Source organism: Mastigoproctus giganteus, chromosome 2 (genome assembly GCF_048544385.1).
Source record: "Mastigoproctus giganteus isolate SK-2022 chromosome 2, ASM4854438v1, whole genome shotgun sequence".
In the NCBI taxonomy this organism is placed as follows: domain Eukaryota; kingdom Metazoa; phylum Arthropoda; class Arachnida; order Uropygi; family Thelyphonidae; genus Mastigoproctus; species Mastigoproctus giganteus.
In genome coordinates, this window is record NC_143576.1 from 35,634,481 (window position 1) to 35,657,042 (window position 22,562).

Genomic DNA, 22,562 nt, shown 5'->3' on the forward strand with positions numbered 1-22,562 from the left:
ATTGGGCGACATCTACCTTGTAAGAACTAATGTCTGCCTAATATGTGTCTGTCTCCAGAAAACATATCTATAAGAGCAGGTAGAAGAGCGTCAAGAGCTATCTTGAACATAATTAAGGCGACAAGTGAATTAACAAGCCATTGAGATTATTGGACAGACAACTTGAGTAGTCGAGACCCGCTAAAATTAGCGGGTCTTGACTACTCAATTTGTCTGTCCAACTGTCTAATAAAGTTTCGAGATTTTAGGACCTCCATAATTTGTTTACACTATGCCATTGAGATTATTTGAAAAATTCATCTGTACAGGACAAATACGAGTAAGACCTATTATTCTCTGTAGAATGGAGACAAGGTCTTCACGAAATACATTGAGTGTAAAATTATTATAATCCAGGATATTTGCAAAGAAGATTCAATAGACCCATCTCAAGTTCCAACCAAAGGTGTCCAAACTAATGCAGGTGATCGGAATTAACTGGCGATTCACGATGTTTTTTTTTATTTTTTATTTTTATGTGATATTGCTGAAGTAATATCCTCCGTAAGGTGGGATTCACCTGTTGTACCAAGTTATTAAGTGTCCACTGAATGTCCAATCGCTTGTATTATTGCAGCTGCGTGGCAAGTGCTTAATTTAGATTTCAATCATATTTTCTAACTTAATAATTCATTTGATTGCGAAGATGGAGATCGGCCAAGACAGTGCAACTTCTCTGGATGTAGGGCCTAATTATCGTGGAATCTGCTGCATCCATGTTTGTAAAGAAGTAGCGACATTTTCTTGTTTTCATTCAAGCACTTAAATGTCTTGAGACAGCCCTGTCTGGGCGCGGGTTATTTCTATATAGAACGGGTAATTCCTAAAAGGTACCTTACTCCCCCGCCCCCCTGCTATTTTTGACGATTTTCGTCTGCTTTTGCATATCCTGGTTATTCGTAATTTTATGAACGAACCTGCAGACTGTCACGCTTCCTCCTTTAGGGGAAATTGATTGTTTTAGAGAAAGGCTGGTTCTTTGCTAATTGCAGCTAATCTTATTCAAAATCATTGCTGATAGTAAAAAGAATACCAACGCCCTCTAACGGCATCTCTTCTGGAGCTTCAATTAAAAAAAAAAAAGAAGAAAAAAATAGACTTAAGTTCATCGTTTCCTTTCATCCACTTCCATAAGATCATCGGTTATTGCATCCGAGACACTGTAATGCGCAATATACCTAAGTCAATGGCTTCAATGCCTACTGAAACCACCCACTCGATGCGTCATCCCAAGTGCGTTCTACTGACCTTTCGTTTCTGTTTCTCCGCATTACTGACTGTTCTGTCGGTTGCGCTTTCTTTTCAATTAAGTTTGTTCTAGACGAGTTCACCAGGCTCTCACTCTCGCACAACGGGAGAAACTCCTTCGCATAGGGGGCGGAGCTGCAGCAATAAAGCCTAGTTAGTCTCAGCAAGGAAGCCGAACGAACCTGCGTGGCTGGCGTTTTACCTCTTTGTGTTTAGCCGGTATTCTGACGGCTTCTACTATCTCATCTTCTTAGAACTGAAAGTCGCAATGACAGCACTTCAAACAAAATGAAATCCATTATTGCGTTGTTTTTTGTCAGTTCTCTGAAAACAATGAGATGTCGCAAGTCCCCCCATCCCCATAAAGTAGTAATTATTAGTTTTTCTTATGTTCACCGCCTTGAAAGTCTCTCTTGTAAGTACTACTCGAAGTACAGACCAAATATTACTCGACTCTGTTTCCATGAAACATACTTTGGCCTAAAAAATAACAGTTAGTTATTCGCACTATTGGATTGCTCTCCGGTGGACGATGTTCCAAATGCATAAAAATGGCCAATCAGCAAGATTACCATCTGCAGTTCCACTTGGAGAATCACTGTTCGTACATCAAGGTCAAATGAATTTTCAAAAAATCAAAATGCAACCATGAATCTGGAAAAGAAAAAAATGGTGAGAACCATCAATTTTAAGACATATCTCAATATCTACAATATTATTACCATTGCGGTTAGTAACTTCGTCACATAACTTTGGGGGAAACTGCTGATGCCTAACTTATTCGTAGTTATGACAGTGTCGTTAATATTTCAAGCCTTGTTATGAGGATGAAGAAAATTAAGGACAATGATCTGTTCTATAAAACATATTAGATTAAGATTAACATTTTATCGTTTAAAACACATTTACCCAACGGGAGCAAAGTAGGAACTCTTTAACAAAAACAAATTCCGCATATTATTCAGAATTTCCTTTTCATTTTTTTCTTGCACCAAGCTGGTTAGAACGTTCGGATCCCCATTTCTCCATCGCCTACCTGCCCTTCCTTTTCTATTTGAAGTTTTTTCTTCCTTATCTATTATGCCCGATTTTCTTGGCGGATCGCGTGAACAAGCAGCCCCCAGTTAGATATGCCGACATACACCTAGCAACAACTTTAAAGAATGGAGGCATGAAAGATCGGCAATCTTGTGTTATTATATCAAGTCTTCAGCTCGCAGCCTGGCCTTTCTCAATTTCAGACCAAGGAACAGTAAATTGGGTCCAAACGCCACGCTTGCTGAATAATATTCTACGCTCGCCTACACGTGTTCTGTGTAGGTGCCTGTTGCTAAGCTAACACCTTGTAGAAAGGTAAAAAAAAAAAAGAAGAAATAGCTATCGGTCAAATCGCCTCGAAGACGAGCTGCTTCACAAATATTTTATGTTTTGCAACCGATAATCAGGAAGTGCGCCCCCTACCTTTACATACATTTATGCCCAAAATTGCGCTATTCTTGCAAAAGTAAATCATTTCTTTTAACTTATTTCAGTTAACTTTATTCGTATGTTGTTTACAGAAGTGTGGCTAATTAACTTTCTTAAAGCACCCATAGATAAGCCATTCATAATTCTCCGGCTTACCTTCTACAAAAGTATAAAAATTCTTAGCTAACCCTTTCTTTGTTTACAGATATGGGAAGTGAGGGTTTATTGTAGGACAATATACGCTTACTTCCCATTTTTTCTAATAAATGAATAAATGTAAAATTTTCTTTAAGGATAAAAAGTTCGCTATCGCTTTAGAATAAGATATATCTAAATTATTTTTGTATTTAAAGAAAAAACTTCTAGTGAAATTTCTTATTGCTTTAAAACATATTTTCGATGAAAACTTAAAAGAATTATCGGATCACTGCTTTACCTCTACAGTATCCCAAAAGTCGAACTTTAGGATCCAAATGTAATCTCGAGCCGCCTCTGGATGAAAGAGGCTACTTGATCAAAAGAATTGTTATCACTGCATACCACAGCGATTCAGGAAATTTTTCTGATCAAGTTTTCATCGACCTCTCCCCGAGGGCGTCAAAATTTTGAACCAAAAGCCAAATTAGTCTCAGCAAGCTCCAGTTCACTCACCATTTCGAGAAGGTACAAGACACATGAAATGCAAACACTGTCCTTGACCTTCCCTTGGATGTCACTGTAGTCCAACCAAGCAAAGTTTGGTTGTACTGGCTTCTAGGGACTGCGACCAGATAATGGACGAACTTGCATTATGTTGTGGATGAGAACTCGCTTGTAGTGGGTTTTTTTTTTTTTTTTTTTTTGTTAAAGGGCAACATAATGCAAGCTATTTGTCGTCCGTTATCTGGTCGCAGTTAAAATGTTTTCTTGGCAAAGCTTCCAATCAAGAAGGTCTACGTACTATCAGTTAAGTAAAGCTGATTTTTCACATACAAAATAATAAAACAACGTCAAAATAGCGGAAGTGACAAGCAGGAAGTCTATGAAGGCTGTATAACGCATGTAAAAATCTGTAAAGGGATCGGCTCATCTAATGCGATTTATTACTTTTGATTACGGTTAAAAGCCACGCCTATCACTATTCAGTTAACTTATGTGGTAATAAATATCCCAACAGGTCGAGAAACACTGAAATATTTGGGCGATGTTTGATCCCAAGCTCCAGTTCATTCACCATTTCGAGAAGGTACAAGACATGAAGTGACAAAGGACTAAGGACCTTCTCAACATAAATAATTTCATCACGACAAGGAAATACTTAAAAGCTTTTGAAATGAGCAACTCTGAAGTGCCAGCTCTGTTCCCCATCTACAGAACTTGGTCTAATATGGAAAGAAAAGAAAGCGATTTGTATAATAAAAATGGCCGTAGGTAGGAGAGAGATCCCAGCTCCAAATATTTTACGTATGATTAGATGAAGTCTTTCACACGGGCACTGAGATCCACATCCAGGCTCATCTCAAAATCGGGAAGGCTGTGCCTGCTGGAAAGCTTCCATCAGCCCAATTGCTTCCAAAGATTCGATCCTTGGCTATCGATCGGTGCAGGAGGAACACAGATTGCTCTTATACTCCATAAGGACCAAACAGAAAGGAGAGTGTTTACAATTTTTGTTATGATCCACACACACGAGAAGCAATTAATAACAGGCCGCGTATTTCTGGCGCATGGTCTAGGCTGAAATACGAAAAACAAATAATATAAAAAAAAAGGTATTTAATTCAGATAATTAATCGTGATTGACAGTGCATTAAACTATTGGACAATGTAGAAGTAAGTGTACCATTTCATTCATTTGTAGGAATTACTGTTATTTAAATTATGTTTGTCAATGATCGTGCAGACCTGCTGCATTGTCTCATGTTTCTAAATTCGCTAATTATACTCAGTATAAATGAAATTTCCACCTTTTTTGCTGTTGCTTCTGAAGAATTTTATTCTTAATTGTAAGTATTTTGTTTCTTTTAGAACTACCAGCTATACTACGGTTATTTAATCAGCCTTGGTTTTTTTTATGACGTTTTAAAGGCATATAATCTACAATACATACAAGGAATCGCGCCACACAACTCAATGGCAAGTATCGTCTATTGATTTCGTATCGCTACAAGAACCCAAATGGCAACAGACCGGTAATAATATTAACATAATTAATAACAGCACTATATAGCTCTGTAAAATTAAGTTAAGAATGACATTTGTAAATAACCTGGTGTATATCAAATGACATGACTTGCCACTTATCCTCGTTAGCTAACGGGCTATACAAAAGGCGAATTTTTGGATCCAATAAACTGCAATAATAACTTGGCCGAATCCTTGGGAATTCTGGTGGGCACAATTTCGGGGTAGTCGAATTTCTGTCGCCCTATTCTTCGATGTTCAATTTGAATTAAGTTTAAGTTAGGAATCTGTACAGCAAAATTCTCTCCGCGACAAACGAGCAGGAATTAAAGGTTATTAATCAATATTAATAATATTGCACGAACATGCAGATAGCGAATTCCAAAAATGGTTGCGTAAGAATTAAATCCAGATAACGGTTGATTTGTCTTGTGTGGAAGAAATTGGTGTAATTCTAAGTCATTGGTAGTGTTTTGTGCATGAGCTGAAAACCAAACATTGGCAGAGAGCATTACCTTTGAAGTTACAGCTACATTTAAAACTAAATGAAACAGTCCTTCGATTTTGATCAAATTTTGCATTTTTTCTAAGAATACCAGAAGGCTTAATAACGACTTTCTGAATTTAGTTTAAATATATTCTGAAAAGCTTCGATATCCCTTTTCATTCCACAAAAGGGATACTCCGCTTTAAGAACAGACAAAAAAGGAAAAAAAAAAAAAAAAAAACAGTCATGATCTTCGTTGCTTTTGCGAAAAAACTAATCGTTCATCTGATCACTTCCGGCATTCTGAAGTCTATTCTGTCCTTCAATCCAATCTACTCTTCCAGACAGCCCATCGGACTAAAACTGGCCAAAAGAATGGAAATTCCAGACGCAATTACTGTTCTTGAAAAGTCCTGTCTATAGAGTATGTGATTATTATATTTATCTTCTTTCATGGAAGGAGCTGTATATACCTTTCAATTCCGGTTATGTAGTGTTGGTTGGTTTAATTTTTTTATGGAGCACTGGCAGCTTAAGCAGGTTATGTGGTGAAAACAGTTTTTAACTGTAATCAAGAATGGTCTTAGTTCAAATTCAAAATTAATCTATAAAAAAAGAAAAGAATTTTGGAAGAGCGAGTACGGTTAGTCGCTTCCTTCTGCAACTACAACATATTTTGTTTTTGTTACTATAAATGTCAGTAATAAAATTAACCAGTTATGCTATTATTATATCATTATTTTAGAGATACGTAATAGATGGATACAGAGTTGTCTCTTTAGGTTTTTTTTTATATATATATATCCTTGTAATTTGTGCCAGAAAAATTTTGTACAGATTTATAATGACAAAAAAGGTCCTTTTCACTTTTTTAAATATCCGTAGTTCTCTTCATTTTAAACTGCTGAAGATATTAAGAAGACTAATTTATTGCGAAAATGTATGCATATAGTTCAGAAGTTCCATTCCGTTTTACGGCTGAAATTTCAAATATTTGAATGTGGTTTACAAAAAAAAAGCTGAATTACAAAATTAAGGGCTGAAATGATTTAAATATTCCATAAGAAAGTATATCTGGAAAAGACTTCAAAATAGCCAAACCGAACGCAGATGACCTGCGTAGCTGTCGAGAAGCCTCCAAGAATTGTATAATTTGGTCGAGAGGAGGCAGGGCACGCGCCGATATTTTCAGCCATGCATATCTTTAGTCCTGCAGCACGACTGGATCCCGACCACGTCAGCACAAGGAGCGCCATTTGTCTTGACAACACTGCACCTTACTCAACGTAAAAACGGCAGATGGAGACAGGATGTTTAGTCAATTTAAATTCTTCCTTCACCCTCTGTTTGGATGGAGGTTGCCGAGAAAGGGTTCAACTACAAAACTCAGGTGGGGTGACAAAGCGTCTGTTTATGATAGGAGCTCCAGTGTTTATTCTCTTGGCGGTGACATGTCATCGCCAGATCTGGCCAAAAAAAAAGTCACTGTTTATTTGCGGAGTGACAGAGCAGACGTTATCCAGGCTCGGCCAAAGAGAGCTCGCCATAGAGCTGGAAAGTGTTGCCTCTTTGCACCCCTGCTTTCATATTTCTTCCGACGTTTTATGAATGATGTCTCCTTTGCTTGCTGTTCCGCATGATTTAGACTCACCCAGAGTTGCATCACTGCATCTTCAACCGTACTGATAATGCAAGATACACGAATATTAATAATCCATCCATAAAAACAAAAGTATGTAAGAACAAATGTACTATCCATGCCGTTAAACAATGGCGACTGATTTCTTCTTATAAATTCTTCGCTATTTCGTGTACTTCGTTCTTTTTTTATAATCTCAGCAGGCGAGGCAACACAGCACCAATCTATACAACCACACTCTTTTTATCATTTTTGTTTTAATTTGAGTAAACGTTCGAAGCAACTCCATAATTAAACGAATTCCTTATATTACTTGTTTGCATACCTTTTCTATAAATATAGGTGTATACTCATGATCGGTACAAATCTGAGCAAAGTTTTAATTTTTTTTTAATATAGTTTATTGAATTCAATTGCAGTGATTTCAGTATCAGCCTTTGAAGGTACCGTATGTAGAATTAGAATTGCATTAACCCTTCTGAGTGTTTTCTTTACTTGTTATATGGATGAAAAGTAGAAGTTGAGAGAGATATATTCTACCACTAGTTATAGAATAGTTACAGATACATGCAAATGAGAAAACGCAATTATGTCTGTATTAACCCATGCTGACTGCTATCATTTTAAGCAAGCACCAGATTCTTCAGAATTTGAGTAGATTTTTAGATTGCGACCATTTAGAAAGGTGCTGGTTCGAATTGTGTTGAACAGAGAATTAACTTAGTGAGCCGGAGCGGGGGTAGACTAATTTTCTACAGTAGCACAGACAAACTGGCTTTAGGACACATGGAGCTTGCAGACATCCCAAAGCATTCCAACTCAACTGTTCAGTTACATTATTTAAAACAATTAGTTAGACCATGTTCCATAACATTAGTCAGCATTAAGAAATTTATCAAAGACGAAAAACGTGGTAAAACAAGCGCGACTGCTACTCATGAACCACTTATCGTTGCAGGTGTTCTGCAATTTCTAGAAATTGGAGATGGAACCAACTGGGACAAAATTATTCCTTAGCTACAATTAAGTGCATGGCTAATTAGGATGGAGTTTACATAAGATTTAATCAGGTAACAATTTGATTTGCATCTAACTCCTGCTAGGTTAAAAAAAAAACTCGTAATTTTTACGCACGTATATTAAGCAAACAACCCCAGCTGTGCACTGTATTCGGGTCTTTCGTGAAGCGGAGTTTAAAAAAATGCGATAAAGTTCTTCGGTCAAGCTACGGATGCGGGGACAGTACTTCTAAACATCAGGGGTGTCTGACATACGTTGTTTGCCTTCCACGCTGCGACCATCTGGAAGTCACAAGCTCGCACTGCTCTGTCTCCTCCTAGCCTGGATCCGAAGGTCGTGCCGTAAATCTTGTCCAAAGTTATATTTATACCCCTTAACAGGGCCAGCGGAGAATGTGTGTGTGTCGGACTGTTCGGAAGGAAGAGAGATAGCACAATATGTTGTCCTGGTTTTAAGCTGACGAATATGATCTTTGTACATCTGCTATTTTAAGGATAATGACGGAGTCTAAGAGAGAGAACACTTTCCTTCCCCGTCATCACATGTCGCCTAGCAACTATACTAATAAATGTGCTATGCGTGCATGATAGATTACTATATACTGATGCTGCATAATCGCTTTATTGAGCAAGTCACTTCATGTAAGACTGTCGTCCAGATTCCTGTACAATTAAGGAGCGTGGAGTTTAGCTGTCCGTCTAATTGACCACCCTCATACAGCAGCATTGCACACTGAGTGATCTCCAGGTTAAGTTATATCAAATAGAGAACGAAAAATCGTAAGACCTAACAAAACTTTTAAATAAACCTTTATTGAGTCTTTACAACAGAGGCAGATCTAGTATTAATGTCCATGTGATGAGAAAAGATACGAATGATAAAGAAAATATAAAGTATGTCTTTAGGAAGTGATTGAAGTTCACTGATACTGATTTAATAAATAAATAAATCTTTATTTCTATTTCTCTTGATCTTCCCCTCTTAATGAAATAAAAATTCTTTGTGATTATATAAATAAAAATGCCTGACATTATTTCTGTTAGGCAACCTGTTTATTTCCCTTATAACTCATGGTGGAAGCATGCATCGTAAGAGAAATAAAGTAACTAGTGTACTGTATTTTCAGGGAAGTACGTCCCTTACACACCCCACTCTCATATTCTGCGGTATGATTAAATAAATCCCCATCATAAAGAGAAACGGATTTCAAAACATCATTAATTTGAAATGTGTTACTGCTATCAAAAACTGGCCAATCTGGTTCATTTCGGAACACTTGCAGAATGACCAGTAATCGCCGTGGCCACCTTGGTTCGCCTTATTTAATTCATCGAGACTTTTTTATTGTGAGGTCCAGTGAGGAGGAGAACAGAGCTGCTGAGAAGTATTCAGAAATAAGCTTCATTATATAGTTGATCAAACTCTAGAAATCCTGCGGCTGTATAAAACATGAAGAGGCTGGAATTCCAGAATTTGGAACATCGTGTTCAGATGCATCTGGGCATTGAAGACTGACATAATGTTTGTAACGTGCTACCTATATATTTTTAAATCTTTCTACGGAAATAGGGATGATTCCATGGGTTCTCTACCTAAGAGTATGCTCCATTGAATATGAATACTGTACCTATTTATGATACGAATACAATTAAGTCCACAAAGCAGTTGTAATGCAGTAATTCTTTTACTTTTCGATAAATCTATCAGAATATTAGAGGACCATGTTACTCACATGTTGCAGACATTGAAGTCTTATGCAAGTTTTACATATTGTGAAAACATAATTCTGGATACGTTTGTAAAACATTTCTCAAAAAAAAAAAAATATATATATATAAAATTATAATAAGGCTAAGGCGCATTTAGGGCTAGAACCTCAAGCTGCGAACAAATTTAGACTATTTATATATAAAGTGCTTTAGCATCATAATACATCATACACCATCAGGCATCTCTCATATTGTGGAGTTATACTTCATAACTGTTTTTGCCATCATTGCATCACTTGGGTACCTACCCACTCACCGAAGAAGGGCCAACTAGCCCTGAAACAGTGCCGTCTGGGTGGTGGTACCTATCTGAGAATAAGTAACATTAGTCTTCTCCTTAGGTGAAGCGTTACTTATTCGAAGTAGTGCAATATCATGTCAACTCGTTGTGAAGGTATTCACAATATGAGATATAACCAAAAACGATGCCGCCTTAAAAATTTTCTGTTTATTCAGAAATGGCTGTGTATTATGATGCTAAAGCACTTTATATATACATAAAATTATAATTTGTGAAAAAATAGGCTGCAGTAAACGTCCTTGAAGTTTGAAGAAGGAGGCCCTTCGAAAATTTATAAGTGTTTAGGAGAGACTCTATTGACTGCTCTGATTATCTGGCTTGACACACCAACTTTATTTATTTATAAACTTCGTGTAGGTGTTTCTCCTTTTATAACGCAGTATACAAGTTTTTTCTAGTAGTAAGCCAAGCTTACTACGCCTATTCCAACTTGCGCATAAAATTAGAGACATGATGTTTAATGTGTGTCAATTCTCATTTTTCGAGATAGCAATGGCAAATTTTTAACTGCTGGAAAGTATTTTGTAATTACAAAATAGCAAGGGTTAACTTCATCTACGACTGTACTCTTCTGCTTTCTAGAAGGCATATTCACTAATTCCAACAGCTTAATTTTTTTTTCCATCTCCTACGAAGGCTCCCTGTCGTGGTATTTTTCTTCCAGTTTTCTGACTGATTCCATCATAAGATGGAATCAGTCTACCCATTGTAATAACCTTTCCTTGGTAATCTTCCTATTCACCTTACGACACGAATTTCTTCCAGAAGGAAGGCTGGACCGTGCACGTTGTCCATTTTGTTGCTATTGGTTTTAACTTCTCATGGACCCTCGCAGTAGCACAGTGGATATAATCACCTTCTTGTTGGGACAATTTAATCCGTCCATATCATCTCCTACAAGAACACGGTTTCATACGTTTAGCTCATTTTCTCCTAGTGGCATTCATGTAAAGCTACCGGTGCGCGTTACAGTGAGACTGATAAATGTTCGAAAATTCAAATATTTTTAAACAGTAAGATAAATTATTTACCAGTACATTTATTTTCGCTTCTTTCATAACTTGCACTAAAATTAAAATTTCTAAAGGCTAGAAAATATTTTTTATATGTTCACGACGGTGAAGATATAAGAAAGAAAATGAATATTCATAGAACAAGAAGGATGATGTACGCATGGTGATAACGATCCGTTGGAGGCTTGACGTGGTCGAACCCATGTTTGGTCCCCAGAGAAAAGCTAAGGCAATTCTCATCACGCATTCACGCAGTATGAGTGGAATTCTTTTGAGGCTGTGTTCATCATAGCGAGATTCAATATTTCTTACATTTCGGGGGTAGCTTAAAATCGGTTTTCGCAGGTCAGCTGTTTGTTCGATAGTCCACCGGACCGAACTTCTCGGTAACTCTCTAAGAAGCATCCGAATCAGTTAGTGTATGATCTTGCTGCTTCTACTCTAATATCTAATGACTGAGGATAGGAGTGGAGAGGTCCACGTAGTATGCATACAGAAAAGGGCCGGCTGTAGGGTAAGGCCGATTAGGCACTGGCTTAGGGGCGCTAATACCTTGCGCAAATTGGTAAAATTAATCATTCTAAAAATTGAAAATCTTCGCATCGGTGGAGGGGGGGCGTAATCAGTCAACGTGGACTAGGGGTGCCATATACCTTTGAGCCGGCTCTGATACTGGAGGCATTGTCGAGGCCATTACGCCAAAGAGCTGTGTACATTTTTTCTTTTACTTCATCTACTGAATGCCGCACGAATAGTCAAATAAATAGAATTAGTTTGTTCTCTTATATTAATCGAACAAATAGAATTAAGTTATCTGCGAAAAGATCTAAACCTCTAAAACCTTCCTCATCCATTTCACAAATACACGTCGTCTCAGTTACAATCTGAATGATGCCCATTTTCGACTACAATCTGCCATGCCCCACTTAATTTTTCTGACAGAATCTCAATTATCGGTTTCCCTAATTACTCACTCTCTCTCTCTGATTCCTTTCGCTTCAAAGGTAGTACTTGATATCCCTTTTCAGAGCCATCTGAAATCTCTGTCCAATACACTTACTACCCCTATCATTCTCCGAAAATTCTAATCGGCGGAACTTTTTTCACAACGTGGCTGAGTTCGTCAATCTCAGGATCGGGTAGCATGTTTTCTTCCGTCCGGAAACTCGGGGTTTTCGTCCAGCAAACAGGCAAATCGAACACAGAATACAAGCACTTTATACACACAATATACTAATGTCTCACAGCCTTAGTCTCCTGCCAAAGATATTGGAAGCAACTTCTGTCCATCTATCTATACTACCATCTCTGTTACAATCTGATTCTATTGCATCCTCATTTAAAGTTAGAGCAGGCTTACTAGCATCTTACTTTTCTTCCAACTCTTATATTGCCGATCTTGGTGCAGCACCTCCTACCATTCCTAACATACTCAATGCCACTTTTGGTCTTCCGACAGAAGGATATTAAAAGAATTCTTGAATGTCAAGAAAGCTCCAGGTTCTGATGGCATTTCTCTACTTGTTCTCTCTCTTTTTACACTTTCTTATTCCATTTGTGTTTTTCCTTCTTCGTGGAAATTTGCTCATATCCAGCCAATTCTTAAAAAGCATGGCAAAACCTTCGCTTCCAGTTATCGTCCCATTGCGCTTACTTCTACTCTTTCCAAAGAAATGGAGCAACCCATCAATCGCCAATTCCTAAACTATCTCGAAACCTTCCCTCTGATCAATGATGTCCAGTACGGATACCATCAGTGTTGATCCACAGGTAATATATCAGCTCATATTACTCATAAGTGGAGAAATTCAAATGAAAAAAAATTGCTGAAACTCTTGATATTTCTAAGGCTTTTGATCGTGTTTGGCATAAATGTCTTCTAAACAAGATTACATCGTATGGATTTCTAACTGGGTATTCAGTTTTCTCTGCGAGTGCTCACTGTCAGAGTAAAATCTGACGATAGACGGCTTTCTTTTTCGGCATTCTCTATCAATGCTTTTCCTAATGGCTCAGTTTTTTTTTTTCCCACTCTTTTCCCCTTGTATAAAAATGGCCTTTTACCATTGAAATACTCAATCGAAAACCTTTCAATACTCATTTGAAATTCTGTCCATAATTTTGTTGACGACAGCACTCTATATTCCACTTTGATAAATTTTGCCCTATTCAAACATCAACTTCTCGAATATCCACCACAGATTCCATAATGCCGATATCATTGTAACTTTCCAATGGAGCGAAGAAAATTTCGTTAACTTCAATCCCTCTAAAATTTAATCCTGTCTTATTTCTCGGGTAAAAAAGAGTCTACTTCTTCTACGTGTATCTTCGATGTCACTTTGATTTCTCGACAAGATCATATATCTTTATTGGGGATCACTGTGACTTGTAAGCTTCCTCGGCATAATTTCTTCACAAATCACTTCCTCTGCATCAGAAAAGTGTGTGTTTTTTTTTGTTTTTTTTTAGTTCTCGATGCTACTATGTTCTAAACGACTTCGTATAAATTTTAAATCCATCTTATTACGGAATATTGCTCCCATATCCTCTTCGTCATTTATCCTTTCCACGTCTGTTCTCTGAAGCAATCTTCCTTCAAATATATTTCTTGAAAATTACAGCCTAGTCAGAAAATTCAGGCCTAATATCAACAGATATCTTCTGATTTCTCAGCCTTCAATCCATGCACGGTTCTTAGTACTTTTGGGTTTCTTAGTTTGGAGTCTCCCTAAAAAAAAAAAGAAAAAAAATTCATTTCAAAACTCACGATCCATTTACTCCAAATAGCAATCTTTGTCCCCTTCTTCACTTAGGACTATGTCTTGTGTTAATGCATTCCAGAGTACCCTGTCCCCAGCGGCTATTAGCCGCTAGGGACACGAGTCGCGACTCTCTTTTATAAAATTTATTAAAAATAATTTTATAAACACCTAAATTCTTGCTGTGGGGATGGGGAGAATCCTTGGTGCCGTCAGACAACTAACACTTGTCGAGTTTCTATTTTAACACATAGTGACTTTTCGTTTGAAACGGAGGCAGAATAATAAAAATTAATTAACGGCATTACGTAGCGGACATCGTATGTCCGCAGTATGATGACGTCAACGATATACAGTGTTCTTTTTTTTTCCAATCTCTAATTTCACGTCCAATTTCGCGCAGGTTACCTAACTGAACACATTCTTTACCCTTTATTGAAAATCAGGTCTGCCAGCTCGAACATGCATGTATTTTGTGCGGTGCACACTTCCCAGCTAACGTCATGCCATCTGGTACAGAGGAAAGTTAACTTCGCTTCAACATCCCGGAAAAGGAAGGCACGATGCAGTAACCGCAGTCGAGTGTGTTTGCAGCTTCAGGTGATGTCAGGTGGTTTCCTGGTACCCTTTCTTTTCAAAGCTTCTCGCATGTCCCAGCTGCCAGCTCTGACGTCATAGTCTCAGTCGGTGGGCCATGAGGGGATCACTGTTTATCGAAATGTCACCGCTTCTTATCATAACGACCCAAACAAGAACTTTCCGGGTTCCTGAGAGCCGTCACTTTTCACCGATGTCATGTGGATTAAAAAAGGAAAAAAGACAGAAAGAAACAGGCCCAGCCGGTAATAGCTATACTCGACTCCAAAGCCCTGGAATCCGTTAGGGTGAAGATATTGTCAGCCGTCTGTCCTCTAGCTCTCTTTCCTCCCTCCTGGGATCTTTCGCTCTCCGAGCACTGAGTAGCTCTTTATGTAAACGCGTAAATTACGTCCTCAAAGTGCCAGATGATTGAGACTTTTTAGCAAACTACCAAGAAATAGCCGTAAGTTATGTGTTGAAGTGAGTCACCTCTCTGCGGCTTCTGGGATAGTCGGAGGCCTTTGGAATGAGAGGTCAAGATGATATCCCAGGGGCTCATTTCAAAGTTGGTATTCATTTTGCTTGCATGTGGGGTGAATTCACGTTAGTTTAGCCAAACCAGTTGCGCATCACAACTGAAATTACCTGAAATTAAGTGAAACCTAAGTTACAGATTATTTACAACAAGAAACTTGTTCGCCACAAAGTACATCAGGAAAAAGTGTGTGTGTGTGTGTGTATGTGTGTGTGTGGCAAACTACTGTAGCAAACAAAGTCGGAGTTCATCCTCATAGATAGTGGTGGAGATGTATGGTTAGTGGACGATTAATCTTTGGCATATTTAAAGATTTTTAAACAGCACGATGTGTCTTGTATTTGCCACTGTATTCCATTCTGACTTCATTCTGTTTCCATCATTATGTAGTGCTTGCTAGGAATAGAAATAATTGGAATAGAAGTACTTAATCAAACCAGCTTTAGGAAATTTATTGTAAACTCCAGCAGCACAGCAAGAGATTTGACTTTTCATCGATGCCTCCCCTCTTTTTGGTAAAGTAAATAAATTTATTTGTACCCCGATCAATTTAACTGCACAAAACAGTTTGTTTTTCATTTATTTTTATTTTTTGGCTTCAATGAAATTGCTTGAAATCATATGAACACATTCAAAAGCAGTGGCAGTGACCCAGTGGTTCGGTTGGAAACAAACAAATCCGATTGATGACACAAACAACACTACTACTTATAAAATGCAAATATATTTACTCATCATGCTATAATGAGTTAACATACTTGCATTTATATATGTCATGGACAAAACTCAAACACTTTGCGATGTTTAGAACAAACTTTCCTCGAAACCCTAGGATACAAAAAGTAGTTTAAACAGTTCCACAGAAAAAATAAAATAATCATTTCAATGACAGAGAAACTATTATTTTTTAATATTTTTTGATACTTTCAGAAACAAAGTACCAGTAAACTGTTTAATAAAAATTGGAAATGAGGTCATTCCAAATTTTAGATACCATTTGCAATCTGGGTTGCATTTTATTGGATAAAAAAATATACAGAACTCTGCAGAAATTGAATTTCTTAATAAGAATTCTGCGAAAGATATCGCTCAAATCAATTAAACGAAACTTCTAGCTGTTCTGAAGACTCAATCCAGTCCTGGACAACCTCTATCGACGATTGAATGTTTAACTTAACCTCAATTCTAATAGCAACGATGTACTGCTGGAAGAATTCAGGGAGTGGGGTTCCTGCCGTGAGTTATTGGAGGTTTTTCATCCCGCACAACATGTAAATTTAACACACATCGCTCGGTATGGCCGTAGATGCTAATGTGCTATAAAAATAATAACTATATAATATCGGTAGATACACCATAGTTTGCCCATAAATTTGAACTACGTATTTATTGTAAAGGCATCGTTTTAATTGTATCGCATATTGTTGGTGCCTTCACAACGAGATAGCTGGTATTGCACTACTTCGAATAAATAACGCTTCTCTAGTGGAGAAGACTACTGTTATTTATTTTCTGTGGATACCACCACCCAGACGATCGTTTCGAAGCTAGTGGGCTTCATCATCAGTGGGTGGGGAGGTACCCAGGAGAAGGGTACCTGCCCACCCACTAGAGAAGCGTTATTTATTCTTCAAATAAATAATTGGAATAAAAGTACTTAATTATTCATATTCTCTCATATTCTTCATCAGTGGGTAGGCAGGTACCCTGGAGAAGAGCATCTGCCCACCCACCAGAGAAGCGTTATATATATATATTGTATTTCCTAAAAGAAAAGCAAGCAGCCCAATGGATGCGAACGTTCAAATCGCAAACTGTGGAAACGATCGTATTGCTAAAGAAACTCGACAACGAGATTTCTGGTACATCCTCATAATTTTACTGTTACATTGTAGTATAGAAATGCAGCATTTTTTGCTTTTTATTCATTTATTTATGATTGTAATATAACCACCTTAAATCGAGAAAATTCCATGATGCGACAACGCTTAGCTCCCAAGATTGCCCTACGTGATTTATGCGTGTCCTCTTTAATTGTGTAAGGAATAACAGAAATCCAAGTAATGTGGCTTTACTTTTAATACGTATTACGATATCGGTATTATAAAAACCTAAACATGGAAAATGACAACGGAAATTCTGAAAGGAAAAAATTCTGATGTGGAATCATTTTAAGATCCGATCCATTGCATTACATCGGCGAAGGTTTGAATAGAAATCAATACTGCATATTATGGTTCGTGCAATATTAACAAAGTTTTTGTTTTCTGTATTTTTAACTAACACATTGCATAAATATTTATTTTTGTTTGTTTAATTACATTTAAGTCTACTCTGTATTTAAAGTAAAATTTCGAAGAGATAAACAGTTCTGTTACACCGATTTTCATCTAAAATCAATCCTTGTGGCCTACCATGAGCAGACACACACACACGCATAAACTCTTTTGACAATCTATTGTATTAAGTTCTTATGAGCTGTATTAATTCTCTCTGCATCCGTAAACGGCATTAATTTATTATTATTTTTTTTTATTTCTTTCTAGGACGCTGCTGGCAACGTTTTGGACCGATGGATCTTGGCCACCAGAGATGAAGAGCCTCTTATCCTACAACAGTTTCTACGGTTCGGTGAAACAAAAGCCATCGCTCAGCAGTTACTTGTACAAGAGAGCAGCGAGAGGCCAGAATACATTGTACAATCTCCTCGGACGGACTCGGATATTAAGAAATTCATCGAAAGGGCGAACAAAGCTGCAAGTTCTGCTCTCTTAAAGCAAACTAGTTTATATGTGTCAACAAGTTCCTCTCTAGCCCACGTCCTGCCCATTAGTCGGCCGTCTTTATTTCGACAGCACTCCAGTGTTAGCTCCAGTCATTCTCCGTCACCTAACGCCGGGTCACCTGTAGACTCCAACAGTTCCATGGCCATATCACCCTTGAACAAACTTCAAAACATGCAGCCTTACGACTTCCGACGTGAGAAGAATAGCCCGGAAATCAAGACGTCCGAAGCTCCAGTTTTATCCATCAGCTACAGCACTCCTCTATCGTCTCCCACCACTTCCATTCCCGCCATGCACAGCATCAGCACCTCGTATACCAATCACACTTCGACACTCACTGTGAACTCAGACTTCAGTATTACTGACGGTGGATCAGAAGATGACACAAACAGTGCTATCAATCTCAGTCAGTCGTACACTGGCAATCTGGACTCGATATTTGCAGCGAAAAAGGTCCGTCATCTCAGAAAGTCGGCTAATCCCATGAAACGAAGGTGGAATCCAATGGTCCTCAGCACTCTGGCAACGAACCCATCCACGGGTAAGAAGCGAGTGCAATGCCACGTTTGCCTGAAGACATTCTGTGACAAAGGTGCGCTCAAGATCCATTTCAGTGCCGTTCACCTGCGCGAAATGCACAAGTGTACAGTGGAAGGATGCAGCATGATGTTCAGCTCTCGCCGCAGTAGAAATCGACACAGTGCCAACCCAAACCCAAAACTACACACCCCAAACCTGCGGCGCAAACTTAATCCTCATGATGGGAGAGCAGCGAACCCTTTTCCTCTCATGCCGCCGACAACGCTGATAAACTTCAATCACACTCTCCTGCCATCAGCCGGAAACCCTCTACTCGACGGAGATGGAAATGTAATACCTGAGCCGGAAAAACTTACAAATTACAACCTGAAGCCTCTATCAGACCATCTGCCCCCTCAATCTCAGCATAACACTTTGAAGCCGCTCACAGATGAAGTGGGGGCTATCCCGTTGACCAAAAAATGTCGACTAGAAGACAGTAAAGAAGACGAGGTGAGCAACTGTGCAGAAGAAGGAATGGATCTGACGATGAAAGATGGTGGTTTAACAACCAGCAAAGGAGTCAGGAAGCGAAAAAGCATGAACCCAACGAAATGCGCAGTGGCGAGTGATGACGATATGCAGTATGTCTCGACAGACGACTCTTCCAGTGACACTTACATTGATCATGACGAAAACGGTTTTTTAGATTCAAAATCAGATGATCTGAGTTCGGACTGCGGAGGGGATGACTCTAAAGATGAAGAATTAGATAAATACGAACTAGAAGAAATGGAAGACAGGATCGAGAAGAAGCAAGTTATTCCTGCAATTCCCGGAGCTCCACCACTCCCTCCTCCACTCCCCCCTCCTCCTCCTCCACCACCACCGCCGCCAACCATTCCTTTTCCACCGACCCCGCCTTGTCTCACTCCAACAGCAGCAGAGTCTGCGAAACTAGAAGACGAAGGTGCGAAAGAAGATCCTCCCAGTGGTCATATGAAGCAAGAAGAAAAGTGCCAGATCGGCAATAACATACCTGCCGACACGGAAGATATATCAGAAAACCCTCTGAGGCATCTGGAATCCCTCTCTCTCGGGGCTTTTACAAATCTGTCGAGCACGACGGCAAGGATTCACACGAACCACTCGACTCCGATAACTACTGGTGTTTCGTTTCACGCTCCTGGCTTAGGTCTCGCGTCGACACCTTACGACTCTTCGCGAGATCCGAATCCATCACTGAACGAGCAAAACTCGGGAACTCACGGGACCAGTGTTCCAATCAGCAGTGATCAGGACAACTCGATGTCGGAACAGCAGATGCCTTTGTTGCCCGTATACAGAGATGCTTCCTTAATCGGGTCAGTCGACATTCCTGTGGACAAGGAGAATCCTCGCAGGTGTACAGCGTGCGGTAAAATCTTCCAGAATCATTTCGGGGTGAAGACGCACTACCAGAACGTTCATCTCAAGTTGATGCATAAATGTACAGTGGAGGGGTGCAATGCAGCGTTTCCTTCAAAACGCAGCCGGGATCGTCACAGTGCCAATTTAAACCTCCATCGCAAATTGCTTTCGACCAGTTCGGAGAAGACGTCGCCATTCTTTGACAAAAGCGCTCTCTATCCTTTTACTCCTGACGCTGCATTACGTAGTGAGTTTTACACGAGACTGTACGATCCTCAGAGCCTCCCGCTGAGTTTTGCAGAACTCTATCACGGACGTATTCCCACGTGTGGTGCCGAAGGGTTTGTAGCCGGCACCACTTTCCCCGGTCATCTAACTGGAATGCCTGGCTTTCATCCCGCATTCATGGCCCCGCCCAGTTCGACGACAGGAGCATTAACAGACGGCATGGTAGGCGAAAGAGGGGCCAGCATCGGCGGTGCTGGTGGAGGAGGAAGTGGTAGAGACACTCCAACGAGCTCTATTACCACGACAACACCCAGTCCTCAACCGAATCCCCCGACACCAAAATCTACGACCGATCATGTGAACTTGGAAGACGAACTCACCCCCGATGGAGAGGGCAAATATTCGTGCGAATTGTGTGATAAAAAGTTCCACGAAAGTGTTGTTCTGCGAGAACATTACGAAAAGTGCCACACCCAGGAGTTGATGCAATGCTCAGAGGATGGTTGCAATAAGGTGTTTCTGTCCCGACGGACGAGAAATCTCCACAACGACGATCTACATAACAACAGAGAGAAAGCCACAGCCGCCTCGTAACGACTTCTTTCTCTCTAGAACCTTTGTGCCAAGTTGAACTTTTACATTTCGGCCACAATGGCCGACATCTACAAAGCCTGTAATATAGTATATAGACTGCGAACATTAATTGGACTCTTTTTTTTTTTTTTCTTTTTTTTTTTTGTGTTGTGTCATAGAATCTGTAAAGGTCAATAAGCCTTGCCGGCCGATGCGGAAAAAGGGACAGCATCTGCTGGTGTCTTCCACACTTTGTTAAATGCGCTGTTGATTGGATCATCGCGAGAGTGACGTATGTGAGGTCAACCAACCAGTAAACATTGTACATTGTAAGCAGTTTAGATTTTTTCCGAAAAAAAAAATCTTCCCACCCCGCTCCTCTGAACACTCCGTGTGTATGCAGTTAAACATTTCAATCCAAACAGTTGAGCTCACAGTTCCAATTCTTGTTATTCCGTTTTTACACCTATTTAAATGGTTAGAATCTTCTCAGCAAGACCTCCGATATAGAGCTGTTTGAATGTGATGCAAACTGGCAAAGTCTTTAAGTTATTTATACCTCTTCCTGTGAACCTGCTGGTCCCGCACGACGTGCACATTACTGCCTTATTGATGGTGGGTCATTAAAGTGCTTGACATGTTGTTGTATTCGAGTGTCTTGATTCTTCTTCTTCTTAAACACATACACTTTTCGGCTAATGTTTCATTAGTTTAAACACTTGTGCAGATAAATATGCGAAAAAATATTCACTTTAGATTCTTCAGTGAGTGCTTTGGTGGGAGTATTCTAGTATAAAAATTATATCCTTATATGAATTTGAGCACAACTGTTACTCTAAATTGTTTTGATTGTCTGGTGACTTCCAAGAAAATTGTATTTAGGTCAGTGGTTGTAACCCGCTGACCCCAGAAAACCACTTTTAATTTGAGCACCACTATCGAAAAGATATGCAATTTAGTAGTCACATGACTTGAACCATGGTCACTCAAATGCGTGTACTTCTCCTCTATACAAGAAGATGGTTAGACCGCATTTAGAATATTCTATTCAAATCTGGAAACCGTATGTGACGTCAACCAACCAGTAAACTGGATGGCAAACAGATGCACATATGAAGAACAGGTTAGTGTGTGGATTGCAAAGTTTGACAACTAGACCTCTAAGGAGAGGTTGACACTGCAATAAGTTGTCTTCCAACGTGGCAGGGGAAATGAGTCTGGCTAAGTTCAGAATGGAACTGGTTACCATGTGGAAATGGGAATAGTATGAACATTCTGTTTTATTTTATTATTGTGTTTTTAATTTCAGGCTGATTCTGAAAAAGCCCACTTCATTCCATCATTTGGCCTCAATAATATTAATATAGACTGAAATTAATTTGAGGGTCTAATTTCTTCAATGATATCAAAAACGAACTTACATTTTTAGATAGGACGGATAGTGTCCTTATTTCCAGAGGACTCCTGAGGGCACATGACGATGAGCCCTGACCTTTAATTCCTGATATCCTTCTTGATGGGCACAGATGTGCAATTAATCTTATTTCGTTGCAGGTTTTCTCAATTTTTTTTTTTTTAATTCATGCCCTACTCAGACATGTCTATTAATAATTTTAATAGTAATTACTATGACGATTCTGATCATTCTGCATCTCACTTTAAATGTCTTCGCATTCCCAGTTTAAGAAGAGTTTAAGTCCACATCGCGTTTGGAGGTATTCCAAGTACGCGCCGTTTCGATGTTTCCACTTTTGATTTAGTAAAGTTGTTGTAGGGTTTTAGGCGCATCAGCAACCATATTGCCTTTATACAATTTGTCTGTAAATGTGCATGTGTCCTGTGGTCGATTTGCTGCTTGCTGAACGAAAAACCAGTTTTCAGGAGGATAAAACCATGCTACCACCGCCTGAGACAGACTAACTTAGCCACATTGCGAAAAAGGCCCATAAAAATTCCTCACATCATTGATGGGATTAACTTGGGTCTTTTCCACTCGGTGTGGGGAGGAGGGCGATTCTACCAAC

The 22,562-nt window shown here is 39.1% G+C and overlaps 1 protein-coding gene across 1 annotated transcript in view; it reads left to right on the forward strand.

Moving 5' to 3' along the window:
• The window catches only part of LOC150089265 (zinc finger protein basonuclin-2-like), a 375,583-nt gene extending 354,926 nt beyond the window's left edge, over window positions 1-20,657 (forward strand). The window contains exon 6 of the mRNA XM_090389926.1: window positions 17,569-20,657. Within this exon, the coding sequence (XP_090246052.1) occupies window positions 17,569-20,559 (2,991 nt within the window). The 3' untranslated portion in view covers window positions 20,560-20,657. The remainder of the gene's footprint in view (window positions 1-17,568) is intronic.
• The last annotated feature ends 1,905 nt before the right edge of the window (window positions 20,658-22,562 follow it).